The sequence below is a fragment of the Sorex araneus genome, chromosome 2 (assembly GCF_027595985.1).
Source record: "Sorex araneus isolate mSorAra2 chromosome 2, mSorAra2.pri, whole genome shotgun sequence".
NCBI classification, from domain to species: domain Eukaryota; kingdom Metazoa; phylum Chordata; class Mammalia; order Eulipotyphla; family Soricidae; genus Sorex; species Sorex araneus.
The window spans coordinates 97,370,308-97,384,175 of record NC_073303.1 but is presented as its reverse complement, the minus strand read 5'-3'; the positions used below and the strand labels follow the sequence as shown (position 1 = coordinate 97,384,175).

The 13,868-nt window shown below is 33.5% G+C and overlaps 1 protein-coding gene across 10 annotated transcripts in view; it reads right to left on the bottom strand.

The window, feature by feature from the left end:
* CYRIB (CYFIP related Rac1 interactor B) overlaps positions 1 to 13,868 on the bottom strand; it is a 146,081-nt gene that overhangs the window by 22,029 nt on the left and 110,184 nt on the right. For 6 of the 10 annotated variants that reach the window (XM_055125506.1, XM_055125511.1, XM_055125512.1 and 3 more), the window contains 2 exons: positions 11,990 to 12,072; positions 5,448 to 5,569 (listed from right to left, as the gene is read on the bottom strand). In XM_055125506.1, the coding sequence (XP_054981481.1) occupies positions 5,448 to 5,569; positions 11,990 to 12,062 (195 nt within the window). In that variant the 5' untranslated portion in view covers positions 12,063 to 12,072. Of the gene's footprint in view, positions 1 to 5,447; positions 5,570 to 11,989; positions 12,073 to 12,998; positions 13,082 to 13,868 lie in introns of those variants that run through there. The other 4 variants (XM_055125510.1, XM_055125507.1, XM_055125513.1 and 1 more) reach the window with 2 other exon arrangements.

Here is a 13,868-nt window from a genome sequence, read left to right as displayed (position 1 = left end):
CATGGAGGTTATCATGCTATGTGAAATGAGTCAGAAACAGAGGGACAGACATAGAAGGACTGCACTCATTGTGGAACATAAAATAACATAATATGAGATTAACACCCAAGGACAGTGGAGACAGAGCCAAGAATATTGCTCTATGGCTGGGGGAGAAGGCAGTTGGAATAGAGAAGTGATCACTAAGTCAATGATGGCTGGAGGAATAGTTTGGGATGGGAGATGTGTGCTGAAAGTAGATAAAGGACGAAACATGATAGCCTCTCAGTATACGTATTGCAAACCACAATGCCCAAAAGTATAGACAGTATGGGGGAAATAGTCTGCCACAGAGGTAAGGGAAGGGGTGGGATTGGAGTGGGGGGGATACTGGGGACACTGGTAATGGAAAATATGCACAGGTGAAGGGATTGGTGTTCGATCATTGTACAACTGAACCTCAAACATGAAAGCTTTTTAACTGTATCTCTTGGTGATTCAATAAAAAATAAAATAATTTGTTAAAACAGGCCAGAGCAATAGTACCTCAGGCAAGGTGACTGCTTTGCACACAGCTGACCTAGGTTTGCTTGCTGGCACCCCCGATGATCTTCCTAGTCCCACCAGGAAGTGAACCCTTCACACCACAGGTGTGACCCAAGAAACAAAACAAACATTAAAAGTTACAGATACATCAAAATGCTAGTGGAATGTTCTCACTTCCTTTAGTGATGTATTCTACACTTGAACAGATATTATCCCAAATGAAATTTAGGATGACATTTAATATAAAATGTTAGGGGCCTTGGGGAACAGCGATAGCACAGTGGGGTGGGCATTTGCTTTGCATACAACTGACCTGGGTTCTATCCCTGGCATCCCACATGGTCCCTCGAGCACAGTCAGGAGTGATTTAAGTGCAGAGCCAGGGGTGACCCCTAAGCATCACCAGGTGTGACCCAAAAACCCTCAAAAAAAATATTCAGGGCTAGAGAGAGAGTACAGAGAATAAGGTGCTTGTCTTGCACACAGCTGAACCAAGTTCAAACCTCAACACCACCCAATAGTCCCAGAGCCATGAATAAACCCTGAACAATGTGCCAGGTGTGGCACCAAGCAAGCTAAACAAAAAATATGTCTCATTCCTCTGGCATAATCCTGAACGTGATCATAATGATAAATTCTCAGTCTGTTATATGTCAGATATAGTGCTGTGCTGTTTTTATGGATGATGTAACGTTATTCTCAAAACAACTTATGAACTGCATCCACGTTTTCACTATCATAAATAAAGGTTGAACACTTGACTCTTCTCTGAAATGAGTTTTGGGGAGAATATTTTCTAAAATATAATGGTGAAATAGAATAATTTTATAGCTATTAAACACAATTTAAACTGACCTCCAAAAAGACAATCATTTTATACTATCATTGTACTGATAAAATCTGTGTCTGGGGTCAGAAAGAGCGTACAACTGGTAGGGATCTTGCCTTTAGCTGGATGTGACCCCAATATGAAATAATAAAAACAACCCCACCTATGTCTTCAAGGCTGAGGATATGGTTCAGGGGAGGGATAGAGCACTTTGCATGCATAAGTCTAACCCCTTGGGTTTAATCCCTGGCACCGGGCAAATACCCCTGCCCCTTGGAAAAAAAAAACAAACCTCATAACTATCTTGTCTTCATCACCAATATAAAACTTCTGTCAGTTTTTTACAACATGAAGGAAAATTTCTTAAGAATGATACCCACTTTTTATAAAATACACTAATTAATCAATAAAGTCTTCATACTGACCTATCAGCTAAAGTAGTGGTTTCATGTATACTTGGTATAAAATTAGATTTAGCTTGTACACATTCCTTTCTAATTTCGTTATTGAGAACTCTTTTCTGCTTAAAAGTCAAAGATCACTAAACATTTTTCAGTGAAAATCTCAACATGATGATTAGTTATGTATCCCCTATTTGCTTGAACACAGTTTTTAAGGCAGAAGAGGCTATGTATAGGAGGTCAGCTAGCCACGTGCTTTGCATGACTCCAGTGTAAATCTTTGGCATCTTATGGTTTACTAAGGACCACTTCCAGGTGTCATTGCTGAGAGGTCAGGAATGGTCCTTGATTATCTGCAGAAGTGGCTCCTCCCAACAAAACTGCCTCTATAATAAGTTTTCTAACAACCAATTTCATCTTAATATTCTAATATTCTTCAGTGTTATTTTTCTACAGAAACGGGAATTTTTTCAGGATTTTATTTTAGGTTCCATGACTTGTAATACTGATAATGACTGAATTTCATGATAAAACATTGCAACACCATACTCTCTACCACAGTTATCAACTTCCTTTTACCACTGTCTCAGTGTAGACTTCATTTTTTTTAACTTTGAGATATCTGAGATATTCCCATATGACCAATCATGGAACACTATGACTAAACTCTACAGGAAAACTACTGCGTGACTAATGCATACTTTGGAGACTTCAGTGTATGAGCACTGTGTTTAAAGTGAAGGAACTTGCCTTACACTCAGCTGACCCACATTTGATCTCCATCCAGCACCACATAATGTCTCCCAAACCTGGCCAGGAGTGATCCCTGAGCACAGAGTAAGCACTGAGCATTATCAGAGCCTAGGATAAATCCTGAGCATTACCAGATGTGGTCCCCCACAAAAAAAGTTGCTGGTCTCACAGCCCATAAACCCTCCTTGAAGTGTCTTATGAACTAATCTATTGTTTTATTCTCTTCTGGAAGATTATAGTTAAATCTCAATCAAGTCTTACATAACAATGAAATAAACAATTTTACTATAACAAGCATTCCCACACAGAAGTGAGTAAATGCTTTCATTTGTGAAAAATTCCCAAACTGTACCTAAAAAAAAAAAATCAAATTAATCCCTGTCTCTATGGATAAATAAAATCACTTTTCTTTCTGTCTTGGGAAAGACAACTATAATTAGTTTAGAAAAATTCAATTTTAAACTAAATATTTTAAAACTTCAATGTGTAGGGCTGGAGTGACGGTGTAGTTGGTAGGGTATTTGCCTTGTATGCAGCCAATCCAGGTTCAATCCTAGCATCCCATATGGTCCCCCAAGCCTGTCAGGAGTGATTCCTGAGCACAGAGTCAAGATTAAGCACTGGAAATTGCCCATGCAACTATAAATAAATAGAAATTTTTTAAAAATTAAAATTTAATGTAAGCATTAATGGAAAAATGTTTTTACAAATATAAAATAGCCTATGAAATATTTTAAAATTTGTGAACTGATCTGACCTATAAGAGAAATGAGTTAATTAAAAAAATTAATAAACTAATCTTCCACTCACAATTTTTAAAAAACGCATATGAATGTTTGAATAAGCTCAATTTTGTAGACATGGTCACATCTTCTATTCATGAAATGTGAAAGCTTTACTTAAGATAATGATTATATAAGATTAATGGGAATCTTTTAGATTTCTCTCTTCAACTGACAGCTGACTGCACACCGGGAAACACCAACCAAACAAAACCATCATGTTTAGCCTCTTTAGGCTACACCCTCCTTGTTGGTTACTATGAAAGAATTGTGTACTAAGTGGCAAAGGAGTCAAGGGAAGTTGTGGAGTATTTCAGTTTTAAGGAAGAACAGAATGAGAATTAAACAGAAAAAAGGGAAAAAGGGGTCCATTGCACAGAAAAGCAAAGATAAGGAAGAGAACATGTGTGACATACTCAGGTAACAAGAAGTCCAGCAGGGGAGAGGTAAAATCAAAATTCATATTATCTATAATTTTTCTCAGTTAAACAGATTGATTACCAAGTGTTCATCTAAACTAGAAGCCACAAAAATCACTTTAGTCCCTTCTCCTGTATAGTAAACATCTAGTCAATCATTAAAATCTGTGGCCTTTAGTCCAAATTATTTCCTTAATCATCATCTTCTGATACAGGCAGTTAATTTTGTTTTCACAAACACCCTAAATGCCATTAGAGAAATTAGATATGGAGTATAAATTCAATAGATTGATCCCTGATAATTCATTAGTTTCAGGAAAAATATTCAGAGCAGATATTGGAATAAAGATAGTGGTATAGAAGAAGCCCCTCAGAGTGTGAGAATAAGAAAAGGTTCAGAAATCAAGAAGTTACTTTGCGCAGTATAAGGCACCTAAATTTGTGCATATGCTGGGAAGTCAAAAGAAAAAAAGACATAATTAAGAGATGAAATAAAAACAATTTCAGAGTAGATGGAGAACAAGAAATAGAAACAGACCAAAGACAGAAAAGTTAGTTGTAAGAAGTAGGAGCACAGCCCCTTCTAAAAATACTGAAAAACAGGTGGAAACCTGGAAAAGCTCAGAGGTCTGGGAGAAACTGAGAAAGACCACACAAACATCTGTTCTATGCTATGAAGTCATCACACAGAGTTTCAGCGTCCAGACTAAAAAGAAGATGGTTTTTCAGTTTCTTTTAAGAAGCTAAGGCGGAACAAATAAAATAGACTGGCAAAACAAAAAAGCCACAAAAATGTTCTATTCTTCTCTCCATGATACTGCACATTTTGGATGTGAGAACAATCACACATGGGCCAGAGTGATAGTACAGCAGGTAATTCGCTTGCCTTGCACATGGCAAACCTGAGCTCAAGCCCTGGCTCCCATATGGTCCCCCAAGCACTACCAGGAATAATTCCTGAGTGCACAGTCAGGGGTAATCACTGAACATTACTGGGTGTGGCCCAAACCCCCCATCACCCGAAAGAACAATCACATATACAAAATTCTTTAACACACATAATTACATATTTGTGTAACTTTATTTTCCTTTTACTCAGGTATTATTGCAACCACTTTTGAAATAATGCAAGTGACCTTCCACTAAATATAGCATAAGAAACACCAAGAAAATTCTAAAATGCAAAAATAAGATCAAAAAGGAGGGCTACAGTAAGCATACATTATTAGACAAGATAAATGTGAAGAACTATCTCTTCAAACAAATGTAATAAATGTTTTTCATCCTTGACAAGTGGCAGTGAGATATATTTTGATAAAACTATTTTTCATAGTAGACATTTTGTAACCAAATTAAAACATATTAAGCACCTTCAATCTAGTACACTTAACTATGCTGTCATCTGTAATGTTATACTGTATCAATTCATAGCACTGACTGCAAATGGTAACTTTTTGAAATTGAGTTTTTCAATAAATAGAAAATTACAAATGTTAATCACTACTATTACAAGACACATCCTATATCGATTACAGTGTGATTCAGTTTTTACATGGGGATTAAATGCTTTCTAAAAATTTATCACTAATACATATTTACTTACTTGCAGTATTAGAAAATTTAACAAACTTACAATGATTTTTGTTAAACTGAATGTTCAAGCTAGTGGATTCTCTTTTTAAAAGAATTTAACAGTGACAGAGACAAAAGAAAAAGAGAAGGTATAGAACTGTTTTACCTCTCGTATTTCATGGCCAGCTCCTCTGTATGATTGTAAGTCCTCTAAGATGCCTTCTGCATCTTTTAATACTACATTCACCTGATTATAAATTTCCTTCTCGGACTCTGTAGGCTGGGCATCTAAACAGCAGGAAAGCACAAGAAATTTTATAGTCACAAGATTTCTTTTTAGTGTCTATACATATATATATATAAAAACTAAGTATTAATTTAATTTTCTGATAAAAACAAAGATTTCATTCAATGGTAACTTAGCATTTCTTAGAAAAAACTGAGTCTTTCCATAGCTCTCTGTATCAAAAAGAGGCAAGGGAACCCCAAATACTGCTATTTGAGTTACAGGTCATCGCTGGATAAAAACCTAAAAATTATAATTCAAGATTTAATTGGGATAGCATTAAGAATCACTTTTCCTGCAATATTACTCATCACTATCAGTAATGACTATATGTGCAGAGATAATGATCTATTTTAATGCAACAGAAATGAAAAGTCTGCCAACTGGACTAATTTCCTATAAGATTCATTTTAATGACTTAATTTTGATATAAAAATATTAGGAAATAGTTCTTGGTGTTCTTTTCTGGGGTCATTTAAAATAGTATTCCAATGACTTTCACTGCTAATGAATATAAGGAGTTGATGAATATAAGGAGCTATGCAAAAGAGTTCAGAAACTGCTCCAGAATTAGTAGGCTGCTTAAAACCAGACACCTTTAGTGCTGCAATATTAGCACTAGAGAATTTTAATTCTAAAATTTCTACAGACCTGAAACTTAGAGGAAAATTAATCAAAGTTATAAAAAGGATAAATCAGGAACACAAACATATGGGCATTCCCACCACCTGTGGTGGAATCAGCCACCAAATGTTAAAATTTGACTAAATCAGGGTTTTTCTCTGACAAGCTAGAAGAAATCCTGTTTTTAATAACTTGGTCACCTGTTCCTCTAAAAACAAATCTTTTTTATCTAATATAGACTTTTTTTGAAATTGAGTTTTTTCTTAACTCATTCCAACTAGATCCCATTCAATACTCAAGATAAGGCATAAAGCACTTTAAATCATAAACATTATGATTGCCATATGTTTTAAAAAGAAATTGTGCTGGTATAGTTTCAAAATGCTAAAATTTTCTCTTACAGAAGTATGGGAGCAGAACAAATTAATAATATAAACTGACAGTATTTCTGTTAAATATCTTTTCAGTAATTTAAAGCTTTCCTGCATCCAATTCCTTTCCCAGAAATACACAATGATATACTTATTTCTTTTGTAGACATTTTAAAAGAAACTTGCTTTACATCTAAAACTATTACTCAAGATGACTAAAAACTGTAAATTAATTTTATCCTCGGGAAAAGTGATAACTCAGTTTCACTCATGAAATCTACCAATTGGTAAAATACATGAATGTAAACAAAATGCTCATTTTTAATCAACAATAACAATTTTTTATAACAGCACTCACAGCAACAATGGTAAAGTAACATTCACTGTGCAAAGTCAAATTAAGGATTTATAATCTCTTATGTTCCCTTGTTTAAGTTTCTTTCAGAAATCATGGTTTTGTTTTTTAATAAAAATGCTATGACAAAATAATTATACAAAAAGCCAATTGAAAAACTAAAAATACTCTATACAAAACCATAGATACTGTGTAACTAGACGTAAATACTAAGAACAAGTATTGTAGCTAAATGATTTTTTAGAGGTCCGAGTTCATCATTTAGCAGTAATATTTTATCTCAGTTAGCTAGAACATATTCTCCAAATAGACATTCTAAAAAGTACTCCTCTTAACTGTTATACTTACACCAGATGCAGTAGGAAAAAAAATACTTTTTACATGCAAAAACAGCAGTTTTATACTTTTCATATGGAAATGTGAAACTACAGACATAACATCAATAAGTTGACACATATCATAATTTGAATTCATGAAGTGGGAATTCATGACAAAGGACAGCATTTTGACTATTACAAATCAAAAAAGTGTTTTGAAGCTTGAAAGGTATTAAGCTATGCATTTCTGCTGTGGTGCCTAGCTGGTAACAGAAAAATGTGACATTGAAACATACAAAAGAAACATTGTCAAGTAGATTTACATAGACCTTGGAAATTTTTAATAACTGTTAATGGCTTAGTAAATACCAAGAAATTTAAAAATAAAATTCAGTCTCCCCAAAGGGGGGAAAAAATAGTATTCAGCACCACACTGATTAAACACTTTTTAAGACTGTCACAGGAAAATCACATTGATAATTTTGAAAGCTGCTGAAGACTGCTGTAGAAATGAAGACAAACAGAAAATAGCAGACAGGTAAGCACTACTTTACTGAGAGCCAAGTCATGCAAAAGGGTGAAACACTAGGGAGAGGAAAAGGCTGCAAAAATAAAGCTCCCCCCACTCCCAAAATGCTTCATATAATGCACCAAGACTTGTCACTTTGATTTTTCATAGCAAGAATAAAAATTTTTATTACCTAAAGAAAGAAAATATTCCACATAGCTAACAAAGACTTTAATTTTCAAAGTAATATATATGCATTACTGGGATTAGGCATAATGTCATCAATAATTTTGACTTAAAAATCATTCAAAGGAAACTAAAGCATGTTTCAGTTGCTTTTACTATATGAAGGCAAAACTGAGTATTCTAGTAATTTCACAGATTTCCTATAGGAGTCACTGAATATAACTGCTAAAACTGAAATTGTTATGGTACAAAGGGAAGCAAAGAGCAGTTATAAAATGAAAAGGAATCCAAGTCATACACACAAAAAATGGTGCGCAGGGGGGGGAGAGGGGAAGGAGAGAGGGGTAGATATTCGGCGACACCCAGCGGTATTCACAGATCACCTGGCTATGCTTGGGTGCATATATGAGGTGCATACTGGGGGTTAAACCTGAATCAGCTGTAGGTAAGGCAAATGCCGTACTTGCTGTACTCTTTCTGGTGCCTAAAAATTTTAATTCTGATAAATCTCTCTGCTTTAGTTCTGCATCCATTGGTTCAGCAAATACTTATATCATTTCATGTTTCATCAACACAGGGACCTTAATTTATAGTACACATACAGCACAGTATGCAAACTCAGCAAATGGGTAAATTTCCTTTAATAAAAATGCTTAATGAAAGAGAAGGAAGAGATCTAAACAGGCCTCCAATAGGAATTAAAGGAGGAAGCTATTATGCACCGTAAGTTATTTCTGAATACATCGTTTTAGAAAAATGTAAGTAAAATGTCATAAAAATAAATCTCAAAGTACAGGACAAAAAGCACTTGAAAATATACAAGAGGTAATATGGAAAAATAAAGCTGACTAAAATAGTAGATTATATTTTAAAGATGGGGCAGTGGAAAACAGATAAGACAAAAGACACAAGAATTAGAGGTAATATGTTACTTAATGAAGAGGCACTAAAACAAAGAATAAGCAGAAGATTCTATTTCTCATACACAAATAACCTATTATTTACTCTTTGTTCTATGTTACTTGGAGGTAAGTGAATCAAGGTTAAGTAACATGTACTGAATTTCTATCATTTATAAAACACTAAGGTTAGCAAATGTGACGGTTAGGAAGGAATATCAAAAAGTTCCTCTTCTTCCAAAAATCAACGTGTAGTGAATAAAAGTTTACTTAAAAGATTTGTCAATACAATGTGTTATAAATGGCAATATCATTTTTTTAAAGTCCCAATTCAGTGCTTTAAATAGGTTGTGATTAGTGTAATTACTGCCAAAACTGGTGGGCAAAGTGAGCTTTATACCTTAACTGGAAATTACCGCTGTTAAAATATAAAATCTTATATAGGTATAATTTTTTTTATTTTTTATTTTATTCCTTAATTAGGTATATTTTTTTTAAAAAGTTTCTTTTTCTAGTTTTTTTAATAAGTTTCTAGTATCTCTAAAGTAAAGATGATATATTTCACTGAAAATAGAATGTCATTTTATGCTTTAAGGCCTTTTTGTACATGTTCCACATAAAATGTTGCAAAGTAGTCTGAAAAATTCCATTTTACTCTTCACAATCTTATTCAAATATCATCATAAGCTCTTCCATGATGTCCAATCTACCCACTGTCATATAAAGTCATCTCTTCCTGATCTACAGCTTGAATGTCAATTAAACAAAACAGTTTGCCTAGAACTTCCCAAAAGCAGGGGAAATTTAGATTGTCCTCTCCAGCAGCTACTGACTGGAATACAAGAGCCAATAAAGAAAACAAGAGCCTTAAATGTATGTTAAACCCAACCAAGGTGATTTAAGTCTAAAAAGGCAGTAACGATTTAAAACCTGCATTTTGTAGACTAAGGGATTCTATTAAATTCTATTTCAAGTGCATTAGAATGGCTCAACTGTATACAGTTAATGCAAAATGTTATTATATTATGTAATAGTTGCCCACCAATGGTGGTATACAAAACTGTACTTAACCAATCAGAATGATAGTAATAGTAAAAGTAAATTATTCTGGTAACCTGGATATTCCTGTTAATCAAAAAATATAGCATTACATAATGTATAAGGAAAGAAGACGACTTTATTCTAAGTAATAAAGAATTGGCAAACCACCTGTGTTGGCATTCTGATTCTAGTATAAAAGAGCTTAAGAATAGACCCATCTGACGGGCTATGGTCACTATAGTAACTTAATGATAAGGTACACTTAAGAAAAATTTGTGCCTAGTGAGAAATAAATCTAAGTAAGGAAAAAAAAAACAGCAAACTCTGGTCTAGTCTACAGTGTTCTTTCAATGACCTACAACGTAAATTTTAAACCAGAGTTCTCGTTTTGACTGACAACAAGTAAAAAAATTAAATTACTATATACCTTTAGGAAGATAACCCCTTAAACACAGTTAATATTCTTTTTCTGACATTAAATCAGTTCCTTAAGTTTTAAGGACAATGGTCCAAACCCTTACATGGTGGAAAATCAAGCTTAAATTTTATTTTAAATACACTGAATCCATGCTTCTCACTTGACCGAAATATAATACTAGGTTTATAGATCAAGTGCCAAGTCTTGAACAAGATCTTGACTGTATCAAAGCCAAGATTCTGCAAATGTTAAGAAATTTGGGACAAAGAGTAAAAAAGACACAGAATAGCAGAAAAATATACAAGATCAAGTTTGAAACAGATGCAAATAAACTAAAATATAGCTCGAATGTAAGTTGCCTCACTGAGAGAATAATCTTTAAATCAGCAATCAGCTCAACATCCCAAGCTGATTAAAATTCATGCTAAACATGCACTTAAAATAGCATTGTTAAAATTGTTGAGAAGGGTCAAGAAAACTACCATTCACTTAATAACACTTTCCCTAAAACTAAACAATTTAATATGGTCCTGAGAGTGACATTTGCTACTCTGTACACAATACCCAAAATGTAACAGAATACTTACAGAAACTATAAAAGTAGATAAACATCAGAGACCATAAATTATTGCATGAAATGGAGATAAGCTATAAACAAATTGTACTGTCCTGATTTAAAGGGGATAATATTAATTATTCATAAAATTGAATGGCAGACTAAAACAAACTGAAGTTGACAGAACTGCAGTCTCTCTGGGAATTTATGAGATTTGTTTTTAAAAGCAGAAAGGTCATAAATGTTATTTATTTATGTTTTAATCTCAGATAAAAATAGAAGGGCTGGTGAGATTTCATAAACTAAGGCTATCAATCTCTTCACCCTTTCCTAACAATTTTCTAATGAACATTAGAAATGATCATAAATTATGATCATAAAATAGCAACATTCACACCAAAACATTAATTTAATATAATAGCTCTCAATTTGATAACAAGACAAGCTAACACAATACTGACAGCCAAAAAAGCAAAAGCTTTTTAACATGCATGGGAGTCAATGACACTTACCTGCCACTCTTAGACCATATTACAATAGGTCATGCAACATAAAACAAACAGAAGGCAAATTACTCAAAGGTCTGTGAACCCATTTTTCAAAATATATCATTAGAAAGAATTATTGAAATACATAAATTTCTTAACTTTTCAGTTTATCTGCAGATTAAATAATTTAGGTTCACACTTACCTTTTAATATTATGCCCAAATTACTGAGCTCTGAATAGCCTTCATGAACAGATTTATGTTTAAGATACTTTAAAAAGTAACTGAAAATTAGTCACTCATTCTCAATTGCAATAAAAATTTCCCCAAATATTGTTTATATTGACAAATCTTATAGTGGCACTTGGCTTTCCGAAAATTTTTGTAAAAATGCTTTCTTTGAGAGAATAGGTAGCAAATTATAAATGCCCAAACAAGAGATATGAATCTCTTACAGAATTCAAATAGAAGCATTTTATCATCACAATTTAATCTATATTACTTCCAGTTCTAGAAGGCACCAGAATTTTTACCCAAACAATTCATAGCTCAGTCATGCAAAGCAGTTAAAAAGATGGCAAAGTGGAAACATTCATTTAAAGCAAGACAAACGCAGTCTACTGCAGGCAAAGAGAAATAGATATAAAATCATCTTCTCACTTTCAAAATCAAGGAAAAAATTTGGCCCCTGTTCAAGGTCTGTGCATGTCAAAACTTTAAGAAGATTCCCCATGTTAAGGTACCTGTCAAGACAAGAATGAGAAAGAGAAAATATCCCTTTATAAAGAGAACATCTGAAATTTTTTTTAAAAAATAGTACAGGGAAAATGTTCATTAGGCCATGAATTCATCCTTCAGGTTACCCAGACTCTGCTCTGGTAGACAGCAAACCGGGTTCTCAAGTTGTTGATATGTAGGACCTATAGGTGAAATGTGGTTTTCCTGTACACAATGGCACAACTGTTGCTCTACTTCTCAAAATTCTCCTAAGACAAGTTTCATTAATGGCCTTATAATGAAAAATTCTTTAAGTATTCCAATAGTGTTAGTATTCTGAAAAAGAAATTTCTAATAAAAAGTTATTCACATGTTTGATATTCACATTTAATAGTGCACTGAAACAACAATTTATTTCAAAGCCAAATGTTTAATTCTGGCAATAGTTCACTATTGCATTTCATTTAAAATTGCAGAATATTAAACTTACTTCCCAAATGCCAATAAATACAGAATGTATTTCTAAACAAATTCAGATTATTAACAATTTGTGCAAGTGATTTAAACTACTGTTCCTGGGTATGCAGCACAATTGTGATTTGTTTCAAATAAGGTTGCTTTATATATACATATATTAGGATTGTAAGCACAGAAACTGCTGGCATAGTCACTAAGGCATACTATTAGAATATTCATCATAAGGCTATTTGCTTCATGGACTAATGAAAGGACAGTACTGGCTACAGACTCAACATGACTTTAGCAAATGAAAAACTAAAATTATACATATGATGGTGATGCTTGCCTACAATTGAGAAAAAGTCATGCAAACTTTGTTTGATCCCCATATTTTATTAACAAATATTCTGGCTGGCCTTCACTGTGGTGTGAGTATAATTAATCTTTCACCTTTACCATTATGCACCAGCTGTGAAGGGCTAAAGAGACTTACTTTCAAAGTCCAAGAAAAAATGTGCTGCATTGTGGTCTATGTCCCTGGTTAGCACCTTAATGAGATTACCCATGCCAGCAAACCTAAAAATAAAAATGGCAACATCATTTAGTTCCAGTAAAAAAAATTTTAGCAGAGGCCTGGGATTCGGCAAAGGCTGGCTTGCTCATAATTACCAACAGGTGCAGGTTTATATGCTTCTGGCATTGAAAATTTAGAACAACTAAGGCACGTTTGGCCTGAGTTTATAGTTCTTTTCCCTTTTTTCCACATATCAAAAAAAGTTATATAAAGATTGGAAAAAGATTATTTTTTACATAAAACTGGCAATATTTGCATATGATTAATATCTATACTTGTGTCATATCTTTAAATGCTGGAGGCATTCTCAATTTAACATCAAAAATTAAACTTGCAAATGCGTAAATACTGAGACCATTACTTTTTAAATAACAGGGATTTTTTTCTTCTTGCAGAATTAAATACTAATTGGGAATAAAGCAAGGTAGCATTGAAACCACATTTAACCATTAAAAACTGAAGGAAGTTATTAATGACCAGATTTAAAACTTTTTATGACATAAATACTTCTTACATATTCCTTACTCCTAAAATTAATCAAGCTATATATTATTTAACTCGTAGTTTGAATATTCAACAATGTGTACTATAAGCAACCATGTAAGTACAAAATTTAGACATTAAGAAAAAAGCATAAAGGTAACCAGCAATTTCCACAATCTGGTAAAAACACAGAAGAAAACTGGTAAAATTCAGACACTGGCAAAAATCTTGCACCCATATTTGTCATGGCTCAGAGAGGATGAAGGCAGAAGGAGAGAGACATCATGAAGATCTAGAAAACCAGGT